This window comes from Prinia subflava, chromosome 8 (genome assembly GCF_021018805.1).
Source record: "Prinia subflava isolate CZ2003 ecotype Zambia chromosome 8, Cam_Psub_1.2, whole genome shotgun sequence".
In the NCBI taxonomy this organism is placed as follows: domain Eukaryota; kingdom Metazoa; phylum Chordata; class Aves; order Passeriformes; family Cisticolidae; genus Prinia; species Prinia subflava.
Window position 1 is genome coordinate 4,020,828 of NC_086254.1, and position 13,300 is coordinate 4,034,127.

Genomic DNA, 13,300 nt, shown 5'->3' on the forward strand with positions numbered 1-13,300 from the left:
GATAAGTTTGCATCAGTGTTATTGCATGCATAGGGACAGATTTTATTTTCCATGGCTTCAGGCATCAATTTTGGGAAGAGATGAGAATGATACTCCTAAATTAACTTTGTAAATAAATCAGTCAAGGTGCAGTTCCTGTATTTAGGACATATGAAAGTTGGCAGGTTTATTCTCTATTTTTCTTACAGGTATAATTCCAATTATTGACTAAGAGATGAAGGGAAGGCTGTAGCATAATTTTAGTTAAGTAGTTGTATAAAAATGGAGCTGCAAATAAACAAGTCTCTCTTCTTTCTCTCATTTCCAGTCAACAGTGGAGGCAAGGTGCCTTTGTGTGATGAGTTTGCACAAGTATATTCCCTGGCTGATTCCATTAGAATATGGATGGTAAGAACACTCAGGAGGATCTCTATTAATGTCATTTATTTTAGTACTCTACAATGCAATGTTTAGGAGTAGGATGGAACAGTTTTTCCTTCAGTTACTCTACATCAACTGTTTTCACTTAGAAAGAACATGTGTTTGCTTTGAAATTTTGGACTTAAATATTTAAGTGCATCCTTACATTCCTTTCTTTCCCTCAGTCCCAGATGTGTCATCAAGGGTAGTTAGAACTGAATTTGACTGAAAATCAACTAAATTTGTGTTACATTTGAGCAAGAACGTATGTTGTAAATTAGAAAGACTCTTACATTGCAGTTAGAGTTCTTTGGAGGTGGACCATAGAAAGAAATGTGTCTTAAACATCATTCCATTGTCTTGTGACTTTCTGCCTCCTCTTTTCTGCCTAAGAATTCCTGGCAGGTTGATGTAGTAGAGTTCCAGTGGGTGCAGAGGAGTAATTGCCTTTACCCATTGCATGATGTTAGTGGGGTGTTTTTGGAGGGCTTTCTCTCACAACTGGGTGTATTTATTTTCCTGAGTGCTGAGGGTAAATGAGAAGCCTTCTTTTCCTTGGAGGACTGATGCACATCAAATCACAAAACAGGGAATGGTCTCAGCATACAAAGCTCAGGCAGCTCAGGGTGAGGCTGTTACTGCTCTGACAGTTCAGGTGCTGCTTTTTTAGCCTCCAGTTGGGAATAGTAACTACTGTCATCTATTCCTGAGATTAAATTCCTTTCAATCATTAGAGTCTTCACCCTGCCTTGCTGTATAGATACACAGAATCATATTGTAACTATATTAACGTCCTGTCTACAGCTGGAAATGAAGCAGAAATCTGTGATGGGGAGGGGAAATGATGCTGAGGACAAGCAGAACACAGAAGCAAGTGAGGTGAACCCAGAAACTCTCGGTGAGTGTTGCCTTGTAGTTTTCAGCATTTCAGGTAGCTTAGGAAAGCATTGCCTTGTAAACCTGGAGACATTATTTTTGCTGTGAAATGTAACTGGGATTACTTTTTCATACTTAAATGAGATAACCTAGTGTACATTGGATTAATTGGGATAGTGTTCTGCTATTCTTTGCAGAAAACAGTAAGAAAATTCTGCAGGGAGTGACCTTTCACTTGGGTCACCTGGTTCTGAACTTCTGTTCATCTGGTTTTGTTGATATTTCTTACCACATTTAACTGATGTTAGGACAGCAGCTGATTGTTACTAGAATAAAACATGTTCTCACTGACTACTCTGTACTTCATATGGTTCAGTGTGATTATTCAGATTTAGCATTTGGAAATCTGAACCCAAGCATCATGATCAATATAACAAGAAAAACAGTATTTTCTATCTGTCTCCACTGAGAAGAAAAAAGATAGAAGATAAATCACTTTCTTCACAAACATAAGACAGGAAATTTGTTGTTCTATTGTCGTAATTTTAATTCTTCCCATTTTTATGTTGCAGCAAAACTCTGTGTGCAGAAGAGCCTTTTGTTACTGAATTTTTTGCCCATAAGAGCAAAGAGAAAAGATTCTGCCTCAGACAGTCTGGAAGCCCAGGACATGGATGATCCCCAGCAGTATGTGAGTGAGAAATGCCAAAGACAAGGGTCAGCTGTGGACATGGACTTCCAGGCAGCACCGGGGTCATCCAGTGCAGGAATTCACCCTGTTTCCAAAGAGGGGGGTCAAACACAGTCTGATCTGAAAGCTAAACAAGTTCCAGACCTCCACCAAGCAGAAGCTGCATCTGCATTTCATAGTAAGCCTGTTGAAAACACAGTTTCACAGCAAGAGGATGTGTCCTCCCCTCCCTCCACCCCAACACGCAAGTCCCAGCTCGGCCGGGGGAGACTGAGGCTGCTGTCCTTCAGGTCCATGGAAGAGCCCAGAGCTCTGCCTACTGTGAAGGAAAAATACCCTATTTTGAAGAACATATTAGACTTTATTAAGGATCAATCACTTTCACATGAAAGGTAAGCAAATTGAAAATGTCAGTTATACAGAAGTTTGTCTTCGCACCTCTTCAGGTGGAATCAAATATTTTAGCAGCAAGATAATATGGCAGAATGTTTGGGATATAAACAGTTGTCAGACTTGTGTATCAAACTTCAGTTATTCACAAGGATGTAGGGCCTCAGAGAGTACTATTTCATTTCATTTGCTTCTATCATAGAGAAAAGAATGTAAAAAACAGTCACTTGGCAATTTATTGTCTTGCTTCCCCAGATGTGTTTGCAGAGGCATTTTGCTTTTTTATCTACAAAAGCAAAGGCATGGTCTATCACTATTACCAATCCTTGGTACCAAATAGAGACAAGTTACATCTTTCAATAAATTGCCTGGTATTCTGAAAACATAAAGGAGATATTTCCAATATTCAGCTTGTCTGATTTGGTCTCTAGATCATGGAGTGATGCAGGAAGAGCTGGATTCTGTTCTAAGCTTTATCACTCACTCCAACTAACACCCTGAAATACAGCTGGAAATTCAGATACAAAGCAATTGTGTAATCAGTCAAGCACTCCTTGAATTGTTCTGCTATTTGTGTTGTTTTAAGAACAATGTTTTGAAGCCTTCACTGATATTTTTGCTTTCAGTGTTTTAAAGGTTCTTGCTTTGAGAAAATCCCAAGGGCAGAGTATTCTGGAAGTGCTCAGGACCATCCGCCAGTGCCTGGACTCGCTTGGGCAGCCACACTGCTTCCACCCACCCTGTGTGCTTTTTCTCCTAGAACTTCTAGCCTGTCAGAAAGATTTTACAAAGTAAGTCATGATTTAGGCAAATCTCAGCCATGTGATTCACTGTCTTAATTCTTATGTTCCTCTAGGCATAGATATTGACAAGAGTAGAAAGTTCTGCTTTTTAATCCATGTGGATAATTAAAATATGACTTGAGGTTTAGTTTTCAGGCTAGCAGGCATATCTTGTGTACTTCATTTTAAAAAACCCAACCAAAATTAATTATTATTTTCGAGTGGGACTTAGTTGCACAGCTGTTCATGCCATGAACATGTTTAGGTCTGATTTCTGTGCTGTCAGAACTCTGTCACTCACTTGGCTTCTCACTTGTCAGGAGCTCTCTGTGGTCATCTTGCAATGCACTGATTTCCTTTAAGATCATGATTAGATTTTCGTTAAGCAACTTTTTAATTTAAAGAATTATTCTCTTCTTAGTGCTACAAGAATATACTCTTTGCCTGTTTAGTTTCTTCACTTCTTATTCCTGGTATAGGATTCTTCATTTTTATTTGAAACTCCTATTTTTAAATAAATCTAACGTCCTCCCCACTTATGGAGAGGGGTTAAAAAGGGCCTGTTTGTAAAATTTGCACAAAAAATGCTACCTAAAATATCATGGTGAATTCTAGGCTACTAAACTGACTCTTTAATTTGCAGCTACTTTGGAAACTTGGAAGGCTGTGGAGCTGAGCTACACAAAGAGATTCGAGAGTCCTACTACCAGCTTGTTTTGTTCCTGGTAAATTCTGTGAAGGGATTTAGTACAATTAATGACAGGTACAGTACATTGTTTGCTTTTATTTATATGGTTTTTTGGGTTTTTTTTTTTGCATTCCTCCACACCTCCTCCCTTGTAATTTGTTACTTGTCATTTAATGTCTTAATTAATTTTGTCTATACTTTCCATTATTTACGGAACTAAATGAGAATCTTGTGATCAAAACTGCCAAGCTGGCTTTTTATTACTAAAGGAATAAAGGAAAACACAAAAACTTATCAGTGTTAAAAACTTGACTTACTGCATTTTGTAGTTACAATTCTGCAGTGTGTCTCTGAAGCTTAATATTAAAATACTAGAAATAGCAAATTTGTCATGAAATACTTGGGCAAGGATAATGCCACAAGAAACATGGCAATTCTGCAACCATGCTTTAATGTTAAAACTCATGTTTTGGCAACATTCTGGGTAGAATTTGGAGGGTTTATAGCCAGGTGTCCCAGAGAAATGAAAATTTTATGGCTATAATGTCAGTCTCTCTGACCATAACTTTTAAGTCATTTGTTCAGTTTCAAGTGAAAATGTCAAAAAGGTTTCAAACAGAATAAATTCCTGCAAATACCAAGAAAATGCTGTACTGTAGAGAAGAGACAAACCCTCTTGCTAATGCTCAGGCAACTGCATGAGCTTGGTCTTAACTGAACCCAGATTTTATTTGTCTTTATTTCGAATTCCGTAGTCTGTACTTGCTAAATTGTGTAAGTTAAATACTTTGATAAAACTGGGTTTCTGCCACAGAGTTACTTTAATGCATAGTAAAGCCTGAAAATCAATCTGTAGAGGTTTTTCTACCCTTCCTCCCCACACACAATTTCAACTCTAGGTCTGTCAACTTCAGGTCAGCTTTAGAGCTGTCATGTTTTAATGTCTTTTGTTTTTATTTAGGTCCTTGCTTCCTGCCTTATCCTGTGTGCAGACAGCTCTCCTCCACCTCTTGGACATGAGCTGGGAGCCCAGTGATCTCTCCTTCTTTGTTGAGATCCAGCTGCCACAGCTGCTCATGACAACATCCCAGGAGAACATCAGCACCCATGACAGCGTCATTTGGTGAGTCAGGGAGAATGCAGCTCTCACATCACTGCTGAATACTGATCCCATTTAACCCACAAAGGTTCTGAGCTTCATGCTGGAACAAACTGTAAAGGTGCTGGTAACAAGTGTGGCATAATTCTGGTCACTATCCAAGGGCTTAACTATTTCATTTTGTTTTCCTGGTGCAAAAACTGTTGGAATTTTATGTTTAACCTGCTCACTACTGGCACACTTTGCTTGTTTAGCACTGTAGCAGGATGGATACAATATTGTTTCTTGCCTTGATGAATGTCAAATGTTTTTAACACCTTCATATGGCAGTTGTGGAGTGGTTGTACTTGCACATGAGCAAATGTGAAGGCCAGAAAACTTTAAAACGTCTGATTGATCTGCCATCATTCCAAAAGCTGCTTTGTAAGAGTGGATTTTCCTGATTTTTGCATTATGGTGCCCATATGTATTTAAGAACATGTCACAGAAGCAAGAAGCAGGTGTCCGTATGGTCATTTATTAACTAAGTGAATGGGATTTGTGACAATTCTGTTTTTATTAGCATGTTCTAGCACTTTGTTCTTCATTAAAAACTGAAGCTTTATTAAAAAGAAGCCTGATAGCATTCAAACTTAATTTTAAGCTTGCTTTTCTTTTAGTCAGTGGAGTGAAGAAGATGAAATTGCAGACTACAAGCAAAACTGTGAATGGATGGATGAATGTCAGGATGTAATGTTTGAGACCTGGTATGAAAAGATAGCTCAAGCTGACCCAGACAAGCAGAGAAAGGTGACCTCATGTTTTGTATATTTATCTGCAGAGGGGATAAATAAGAGACCTTTAAAAGCCTAAAGGGGAAAAAGGAGTCTGGTTTATAATCAGTTTTTATTAGCTGGATCTCTGTAGACTTTCAAGAGTCTAAAATGATAAAAAGATCCCCGTTCATTTTTGGCAGGGGAAATGTCCTGCTTCCTGCCTGAAGCTTTCTCAGAGTCAGAAAACAATCCTCAATAAATTGTGTTGGTTTCTTGCTGCAGATGCACATGTTTGTTGCTCGGTACTGTGACCTGTTAAACGTGGACATATCCTGTGACGGCTGTGACGAAATCGCGCCGTGGCACCGCTACCGCTGTCTGCAGTGCAATGACATGGACCTGTGTAAAACCTGTTTCCTTGGTGAGAACCATCAAATGACCCCTCAAAACCCTGTACTGGAAGCCAAAACGGTATCTTGTAAATTATACACAAAATAAAGTCACTCTTCTCCTAGGTTCTTTGGAAATGTTTAACTGTTCTTTCCCTAGTATGAATGTGAACTTGAAACCTTTGTCAAAAAGATTTACAGGGAAGTCTTTCCTTACAGGTGGAGTTAAACCTGAAGGACACGAGGATGACCATGAAATGGTGAACATGGAATATGCCTGTGATCACTGCCAAGGAGTTATCATAGGTCGGAGAATGAACTGCAACGTTTGTGATGACTTTGACCTTTGCTATGGATGCTATCATGCAAATAAATACTCTGACAGGTATTAAAAATGTGATTTGCTTTCCCCCATGGGGCAGAAAGACAATATTTAGTAGCTAAATACAATCAGTCATTCTCATGGTGCTTCCTATAAAGCTGTGTCTGACATAAGAACATCTCCTTGGTGTCCTTTGGGGAAACAAAGATAGGCCCAGTTTGGTAACAATGTCTGAAAACCTGTCCCAACCTCTGAAGCCATTTGGTAGCAATTGTTTTCTGGATGTGGCTAGGAAAGCTGCAGAAGGAGTTACCAGTCCTGTATGACAGGAGAGAAGAGACAATCACTGCTGTGGAAAACAACAGTTCTCAGTGCTTGACACCAGAGCTCATCAAAACCAGGTCCACAGACTGAACCTCTGGAATGTGTTGGGTTTTAAGTGGTTTCCTGAGAAGGTGTTTTTGTGTTGACTGACTGTGTTGATTAGCAACCAACCAGCTGCATTCCTAAAGGATGTCCCTTGTCCTTGCAGCCACCTGCCCACCCACAGCATCACCGTGTATCCCATGGTGACCATCCGGATCAGCGACCGCCAGCGCCTCATCCAGCCCTACGTCCACAACTACTCCTGGCTGCTCTTTGCTGCCTTGACTCTCTACAGTGCAGACCTGGCAAACGGGGAGGAAGCAGAAGGAGAGAAGCTGGATCCCCAAGTCCTCAGCCATGCCAGAGTTCTGCAGCATCAGTGCATTCAGCTCATTGGGGACTGCCTGATGAAAGCACAGCACGGAAAAGGTGAGTCAGCTCCTGCTCTGAACAATGCGCTCTGCAAGTGTCACAAATGTCTGTGGTTACTGACTTTAAAGTTTCCAAAGGAAAGGGGAAGCTACTGTGTACTTCACTGAGAATAACTGTTTATGTAGAAAGCAAATGTAGAACAAGTGGCGTTCAGGGTCGTTGGAATGTGGAAAATAGAGTGCTTGAGAAAACTAATTTTATGCTTACATAAACATTGGAGACAACTTGGCACATCTCTGGTTGTTTTTTTTTCCATCTTAGCTGTTGTAAAGGGATCAGGCAATACAGCTTCATGTTCTTTTTGTAATGTATCACTGACAGCTGAAGGACAGCAAATAACTTGGTGGAAAAAGCTTTTTGTTCTGCATCTCTTGGGAAGAGATTTTTAACCATGTTTGTGGTGTAGATTTCTGGCAGTGATGTTCATTTGTCTGGAAATAGGGTCATACAGTAGGGACCTATTTTGAATATATCAAAAATTCTATACTAAAATTCAAATAAGTACACTGGTAGTTTTTGTGAGTAGCTCTAATACAACTGAAATACCACCACCACCAAATACTTATGCATGCTCATTAATTAATCTGTTTACAATATACATTCTATTGTGCAAGTGGTCAGAAGATTGAAAAATAAGACAAATGTCATTTACTATTCATAATTGTGTTGACTGACTGGGTTGATTAGCAACCAACCAGCTGCATTCCTAAAGGATGTCCCTTGTCCTTGCAGCCTCTACTGCTTTATTAAATTAAGACCTCTACTCCTATGCCATCTTTGAGGTGAAAGATGTCACCATCTGTCCATCACTGGTATTTAATGGAACCACACAATTATATGAGTTTGACAGAAAACATGTTTTTGGTGGAGTTAATGTTCAAAAGAAGTGTGTAGGAAGTTTGTGTGAACTTCTTAAAAGAAGTTTTCTTTTAAAGTGTTTCAGTTCTGCTTTTTGTCTTGCTTGCCACTCAACAGCTGAATAACTTCCTTAACTTTTTTGCTCTTAGGACTGAAAAATTTAGCTCTGCTAAGCATGTTACCAGAAGATGAGTCCTTCTCGAAGAATGACACTGTTTCAGGCAGTCCTGCCACAGACAGTGCTCCAAAAAGTCATCCTGGTGATAAAGCAGGGAAGGGGAGGGATGAGAAGCGCAGCACAGGCTCTTTGGTGCGTCGGACTGTGAGTACCTGTTCTTTCCAGAACCCTGATATCAGATATGTGATCTCATATTAAACATCTTCAGAGGCCTAAACAGCCTGTTCTGAATGTGGGACTGAAATAAGGGACAGGAATGATTTCATTTGTAGGTAAAAATTGGGGGACACAGGGACAATTGTTTTTTTCATTAGATCTGGCTGATCAAAAACTTCTTGTTCTGAAGTGATTCATGAAAATGTTGCAGGAGAGGGGCACATCTTGTTCTTTGTGAAAGGGTTGTCATTTCCCCTGGTTGTTAGCACTGTTGAGTAGGAGTATGAGTTTCCTACAGTTTTATACAGTGTTTAAAACTATAATAGTGTAATCATTTTATGCAGGGAGATAGGAGCATAATTTAATTGTATGGAAGCTTAAGACATGAATACATCAAGAAATTCTTCAGTAGAAGGTTTTGATACTCAAAGAAAAATGTTTGTCAAGTGCAGATGACTGAATTCTTTCCATGCTTGTTCCTGCAGGTATTACATTTTGTTTTAATCTTTTAATACTTCTGTTTTATTTTTAGGGGAAAGGAGATACTCACAAGGAAACCAAATCTCCTGCAGAAGAGAAAGCAGGAAAACAAGAAATGGAAATCAAAGCTGTCTCTGCAAAGAAAGCTGTTGTGAGACAAGAGTCAGAGTCGTCTGTGGATGGGAATGTTCCTGCAACAGGTAAAAAATGATTTCTGATTCTCCCTGTCACAGCAATATCCTCTCATCTGCAAACAAACAGCTGTCCTTTTTATTCCTAATCCAGTTTTGCGTATTTTAAAATGTCTGTGTCTGCTTTGTGAAAACCTGCCAGACTTTGCTTTGAACAAATGCCTTGCAGTCTGTTTAAAGGAGTCTGGAAATCAGGGTAGATTCCCACAAATATTTATCCATGTATGGAGATTACAGTCCCTGTTGGTCTAACACAACACTTGTGTGTTCTGATGCATTTGGAACCAGAAAATAAATGTTTTATCCTATTAAAGACTGGGATTGTAAGAACTGTGATGGTTAAATGGATCTGTCTGTAGCTCTGTCCTTTATATGTTTTTACTAAATGGTATAAATTTCTTTACCTTCTGTTTCCATACACTTTTATAAAGACTTTATTTTCAAATTGTAATAATTCTGTTTATAACTTATATTTGGTTTTAGATTTGGATTATAAAGATTAAGCTATCACTTATTTCTTTATTTTTAATGTCACTTAGGGGATTTTCTTTTTTTGTTTTTATTTACAAAGCAGGTGACTCCCTCTCGGAGGATTCAACCCAAAAACCAACAGAGAAGGTTTTAATACCTAGCCAGGAGCAAGTTTTTGCTGAATGCTCTCAGAAGAGGATTTTGGGGTTGCTGGCAGCTATGTTACCACCTTTCAAATCAGTTAGTTCTTTTTACTTCCATCTGGGTAGTGTTCTAGGTGCACAAATAACATGAATAAAATTCATAGGAGTTAAATGTGGGATGTGGGCCCATGTTGATTACATGTTATGAAATGTGAATTCTCAAATGAGAATGTCTTCTGACATTGACATCACTAAGGAATGTAAGGGCTTGTTCCTGGGTGGGGGGAGAGGAAGGGAATTTTAATGTATCTGTGAAGTAGTGTCTTAACTGTTTAGCAGAGTTTAAATCTTCAATTTAGCTTCACATGTCAGGTCACAGGCCAATAACCAATGTAGTTTCTCATTCTTTCTGTCCTATTTGAAAGGCCTTTAGAACAGAAGCTTTTGCATGTGCTGACTTTGACTAAAAGTCTTGTTTTCTTTCCCTGCCTCACTGAGCTTTTTCTCTCTCCACAGGGCTCCACAATGTCTCTGATCAACCTGGAACAAATACTTCCACTGATGTTTCATGTTGTAATCTCAAATGCTGGCCACCTGAACGAAACTTATCATTTAACCTTGGGACTCCTGGGCCAGTTCATCCTCAGGCTTATGCCTGCAGAAGTGGATGCTGCTGTAACTAAAATCCTCTCAGCCAAACATAATTTGTTTGTACCAGGAGATGGGTCTACAGTGCCAGAAGGGTGGAAGACAACTCATCTTCTGTTCAGTCTGGGAGCTGTGTGTTTAGACAGGTGCTTCTTACCTTAAACCAATTAGTTAATCTCTTCTGAACAGTAATTTTCTTTCATGTGTGTCTCGTGCATAGAGGCTTTTTAATAGAAAGGTAATTAAACCTTTATCCTGGTCATGGAAGGGGCTTAGCATCTGCAGCCTTTGCAGTGGGAATCTTAATTTCCTTCCAGAAGAAGGCTGGCTGCTGAAAAGTGGCCTAATTTCCTGTGCTTACCAGCACAGCATGACATGGAGGAGGAAGTGAGGTTTGGAAACTACAGGGAAAAGCAAAAATACAGTCCTTTATTTTTTGTGTGACATGAATTCTGTCACATTGTTACAAATGTCTTGTATAAGTTGGGAAAAGGAGAAGGGTGTGTCACAGAACTATCACCAGTGCTGAGTTCTGGATCTGACCCTTCTATGTAAGGGTATTTGAGAGAGAGGTTTTTTTACAGCAAAATTGCACTGGAAACAGCAGGGAGGGACAGAAGATCCTCAGAAAGCTCTCAAGCATTCTGAGATTAATGTCATGCCTGTTAAGTGTGACTTATTTTTTATTGTAGCTGTGTTTTACAGGGAGGGTTCATAAACAAATAGAAAAGCACATGAAATTTAAAGGCAGAATATCCAGAGCATAAGCTGAGGGGAAGGATTTTCTCAAGAAGTAGCTTCAGTGTAAGAGACCAGTCCCTGTAGATGTTTTGTGTGATCCACAGAGTGAGCAGGTGATCATGTACAAGGAAAATAAACCTCTTGTTGCTATGCAAACAGAAACTTCTGAGTTCTAAACTAAAATTCAGACATAGGAGTGGCAATATTCAGGCACACTTTGGTTTGGGACCGTAGACCTTCTCAGAAAACAGAATAGTATTTATGGAAAACAAAGCACAATTCGTGTGTCAGCAGGCACAAAGGCCTCAAGTATTTGGGAAAACAGTTCTGTAATAATTTAAAAGCTGTGACAGATGAGCAGTGATAGGCTGTCCTGAGGAAGAAGAGCCCTGCTCACACAGCCTGGCCTTGCCTTGCAGCCGCGTGGGGCTGGACTGGGCGAGCTCCATGGCAGACATCCTGCGCTCCCTGAACGCGTCGGCGCAGTGGCACCACGTCATCGCTGCCTTCACTGACCACTGCATCAGGCAGCTGCCCTTCCAGCTGAAGCACACCAACATCTTCACTCTCCTGGTGCTGGTTGGCTTTCCTGAGGTGAGTGGCCTGTGGGTCCTAAAGGGAACAAAATTGGTTAAAGCTTTTAAGTATTTCTTTCAAATGGGGACAACCTTTCTAAACTCTCAAAACCTGGTGTGTGTCAGAGTTCACATCTTTCACTTGGGCACAATTAACGTTGATCTAATGAAGAATAATGAGCTTTTTTTGCTTGACATTTCTTTTGATGCTACTTATAACTGCTACAAGCAAACCAGCTTCATTTGTTTCAGTATCTAAAAGGACTTTTGTACAAGGAAAACAATCCATTCTCCATCTAGACGTTCATAACTGATACATTGCCTATGTAACATTAAGTTGGTTGGTGTAGACTTTTCTTCTATAGACTCAAACTTCCATTTTCTAAAGATCAGCAAATACCAGGCATCAAGCAGTGGTTCAGCCCAAAAATAAAACAGCAAGAACAAGCAAATGTAACCAGTACAAGACATGGCTGTGTATTTGTAAATAAGTATTCCAAATCCTGACTGAAGTTGTGCTGCTGTTTCAGGTGCTGTGTATGGGCACTCGTTCTGTGTACATGGACAATGCCAACGAGCCTCACAACGTGATCATCCTGAAGCACTTCACTGAGAAAAACAGGGCAGTGGTTGTGGACATCAAAACCCGAAAGAGAAAAACAGGTTCTGTGACATTTTTGTTTTATCAGACAATCACAGAGTATTTCCTTACAGTTTGTTACGGATACCCAAAAGCAAATGTTAACTAGACCACTGTGCAGGTCTGCAGAGTTTGAATTCCATTTTTAGTAAGTTGTCTGACTTTCTGCTCATAGGTTACCAAATCCTGCTTGCAGATCACTGCCAAATTGTGAAGCTTCTGCAGTAATTATTTCAATTGTCTTTATTCAGAAAAGGATTTAGAAAACTGTTGAGACCATTCTGTTAATTGAGAAATCTCAGAAACAGGCATCTGGTGAAACTGAAGCAGTTGTTTCTGTACCAAGATTTGTGTAGTGCCTGTGTCTTATCCTTTACAAACCTGTGCTTAATGAAGTGCTTTTAGAAAACAGTGCTTTTAGAAAAATTGCTAATTTAAAAACAATTTGGATAGCCCTAAAATTTGAGACCAAGTGAAACATTTAATATATAACAAATCAGTTGGGTTTTTAGGAGCAAGAGCTTTTCTCTTTGTATGACCTAATATTGGGAACTTAATAAAGCAAAGGTTGTCCTAAGATTTGACTGCTGAAGTTGTGTAAAAGACATTTGGAAAAATCAACAGACTAAAGTGCTTTTTGATTGTTGAAGGAAGATTTGAATATAAAAGCTTTTCTTTTTTTTAACTGTTGACATTTTAAACAGAAAGATCAGCAATATTTATTTCATCATATCAATTGCAGGTCAGAATTTTCCCCATTTTAATTGTAAAATACAACTTGTGCTGCTTTGCCTGCTGTACTGCTGATGTGCAAATATGTGCTATTGCCAGAAGTGACCTGGGGATTTTTCACTTGTACTGAAAAATGAAGGGGAAAATGTTCAGGGAATCTGAGATAATTTTTGTATTAGACCTTTATTAGAACATAATTGATGTAAGGATGCCTCATGTCTCAGCCTACTCATATCTACCAACAGCTAACTCTACAACATTTTAAGGTGAGCTAAGTGAATTGTGTTTTTTCTCTCTT

General features: G+C 39.3%; 1 protein-coding gene across 4 annotated transcripts in view; it reads left to right on the forward strand.

The window, feature by feature from the left end:
- Positions 1-13,300, forward strand: part of ZZEF1 (zinc finger ZZ-type and EF-hand domain containing 1) — a 57,860-nt gene that overhangs the window by 28,927 nt on the left and 15,633 nt on the right. For 2 of the 4 annotated variants that reach the window (XM_063402420.1, XM_063402423.1), the window contains 16 exons: positions 308-387; positions 1,204-1,297; positions 1,848-2,358; positions 2,983-3,147; positions 3,782-3,901; positions 4,788-4,949; positions 5,585-5,714; positions 5,963-6,101; positions 6,289-6,454; positions 6,924-7,186; positions 8,197-8,369; positions 8,914-9,061; positions 9,624-9,763; positions 10,183-10,460; positions 11,475-11,649; positions 12,161-12,293. In XM_063402420.1, the coding sequence (XP_063258490.1) occupies positions 308-387; positions 1,204-1,297; positions 1,848-2,358; positions 2,983-3,147; positions 3,782-3,901; positions 4,788-4,949; positions 5,585-5,714; positions 5,963-6,101; positions 6,289-6,454; positions 6,924-7,186; positions 8,197-8,369; positions 8,914-9,061; positions 9,624-9,763; positions 10,183-10,460; positions 11,475-11,649; positions 12,161-12,293 (2,877 nt within the window). The remainder of the gene's footprint in view (positions 1-307; positions 388-1,203; positions 1,298-1,847; positions 2,359-2,982; positions 3,148-3,781; positions 3,902-4,787; positions 4,950-5,584; positions 5,715-5,962; positions 6,102-6,288; positions 6,455-6,923; positions 7,187-8,196; positions 8,370-8,913; positions 9,062-9,623; positions 9,764-10,182; positions 10,461-11,474; positions 11,650-12,160; positions 12,294-13,300) is intronic. The other 2 variants (XM_063402421.1, XM_063402422.1) reach the window with 2 other exon arrangements.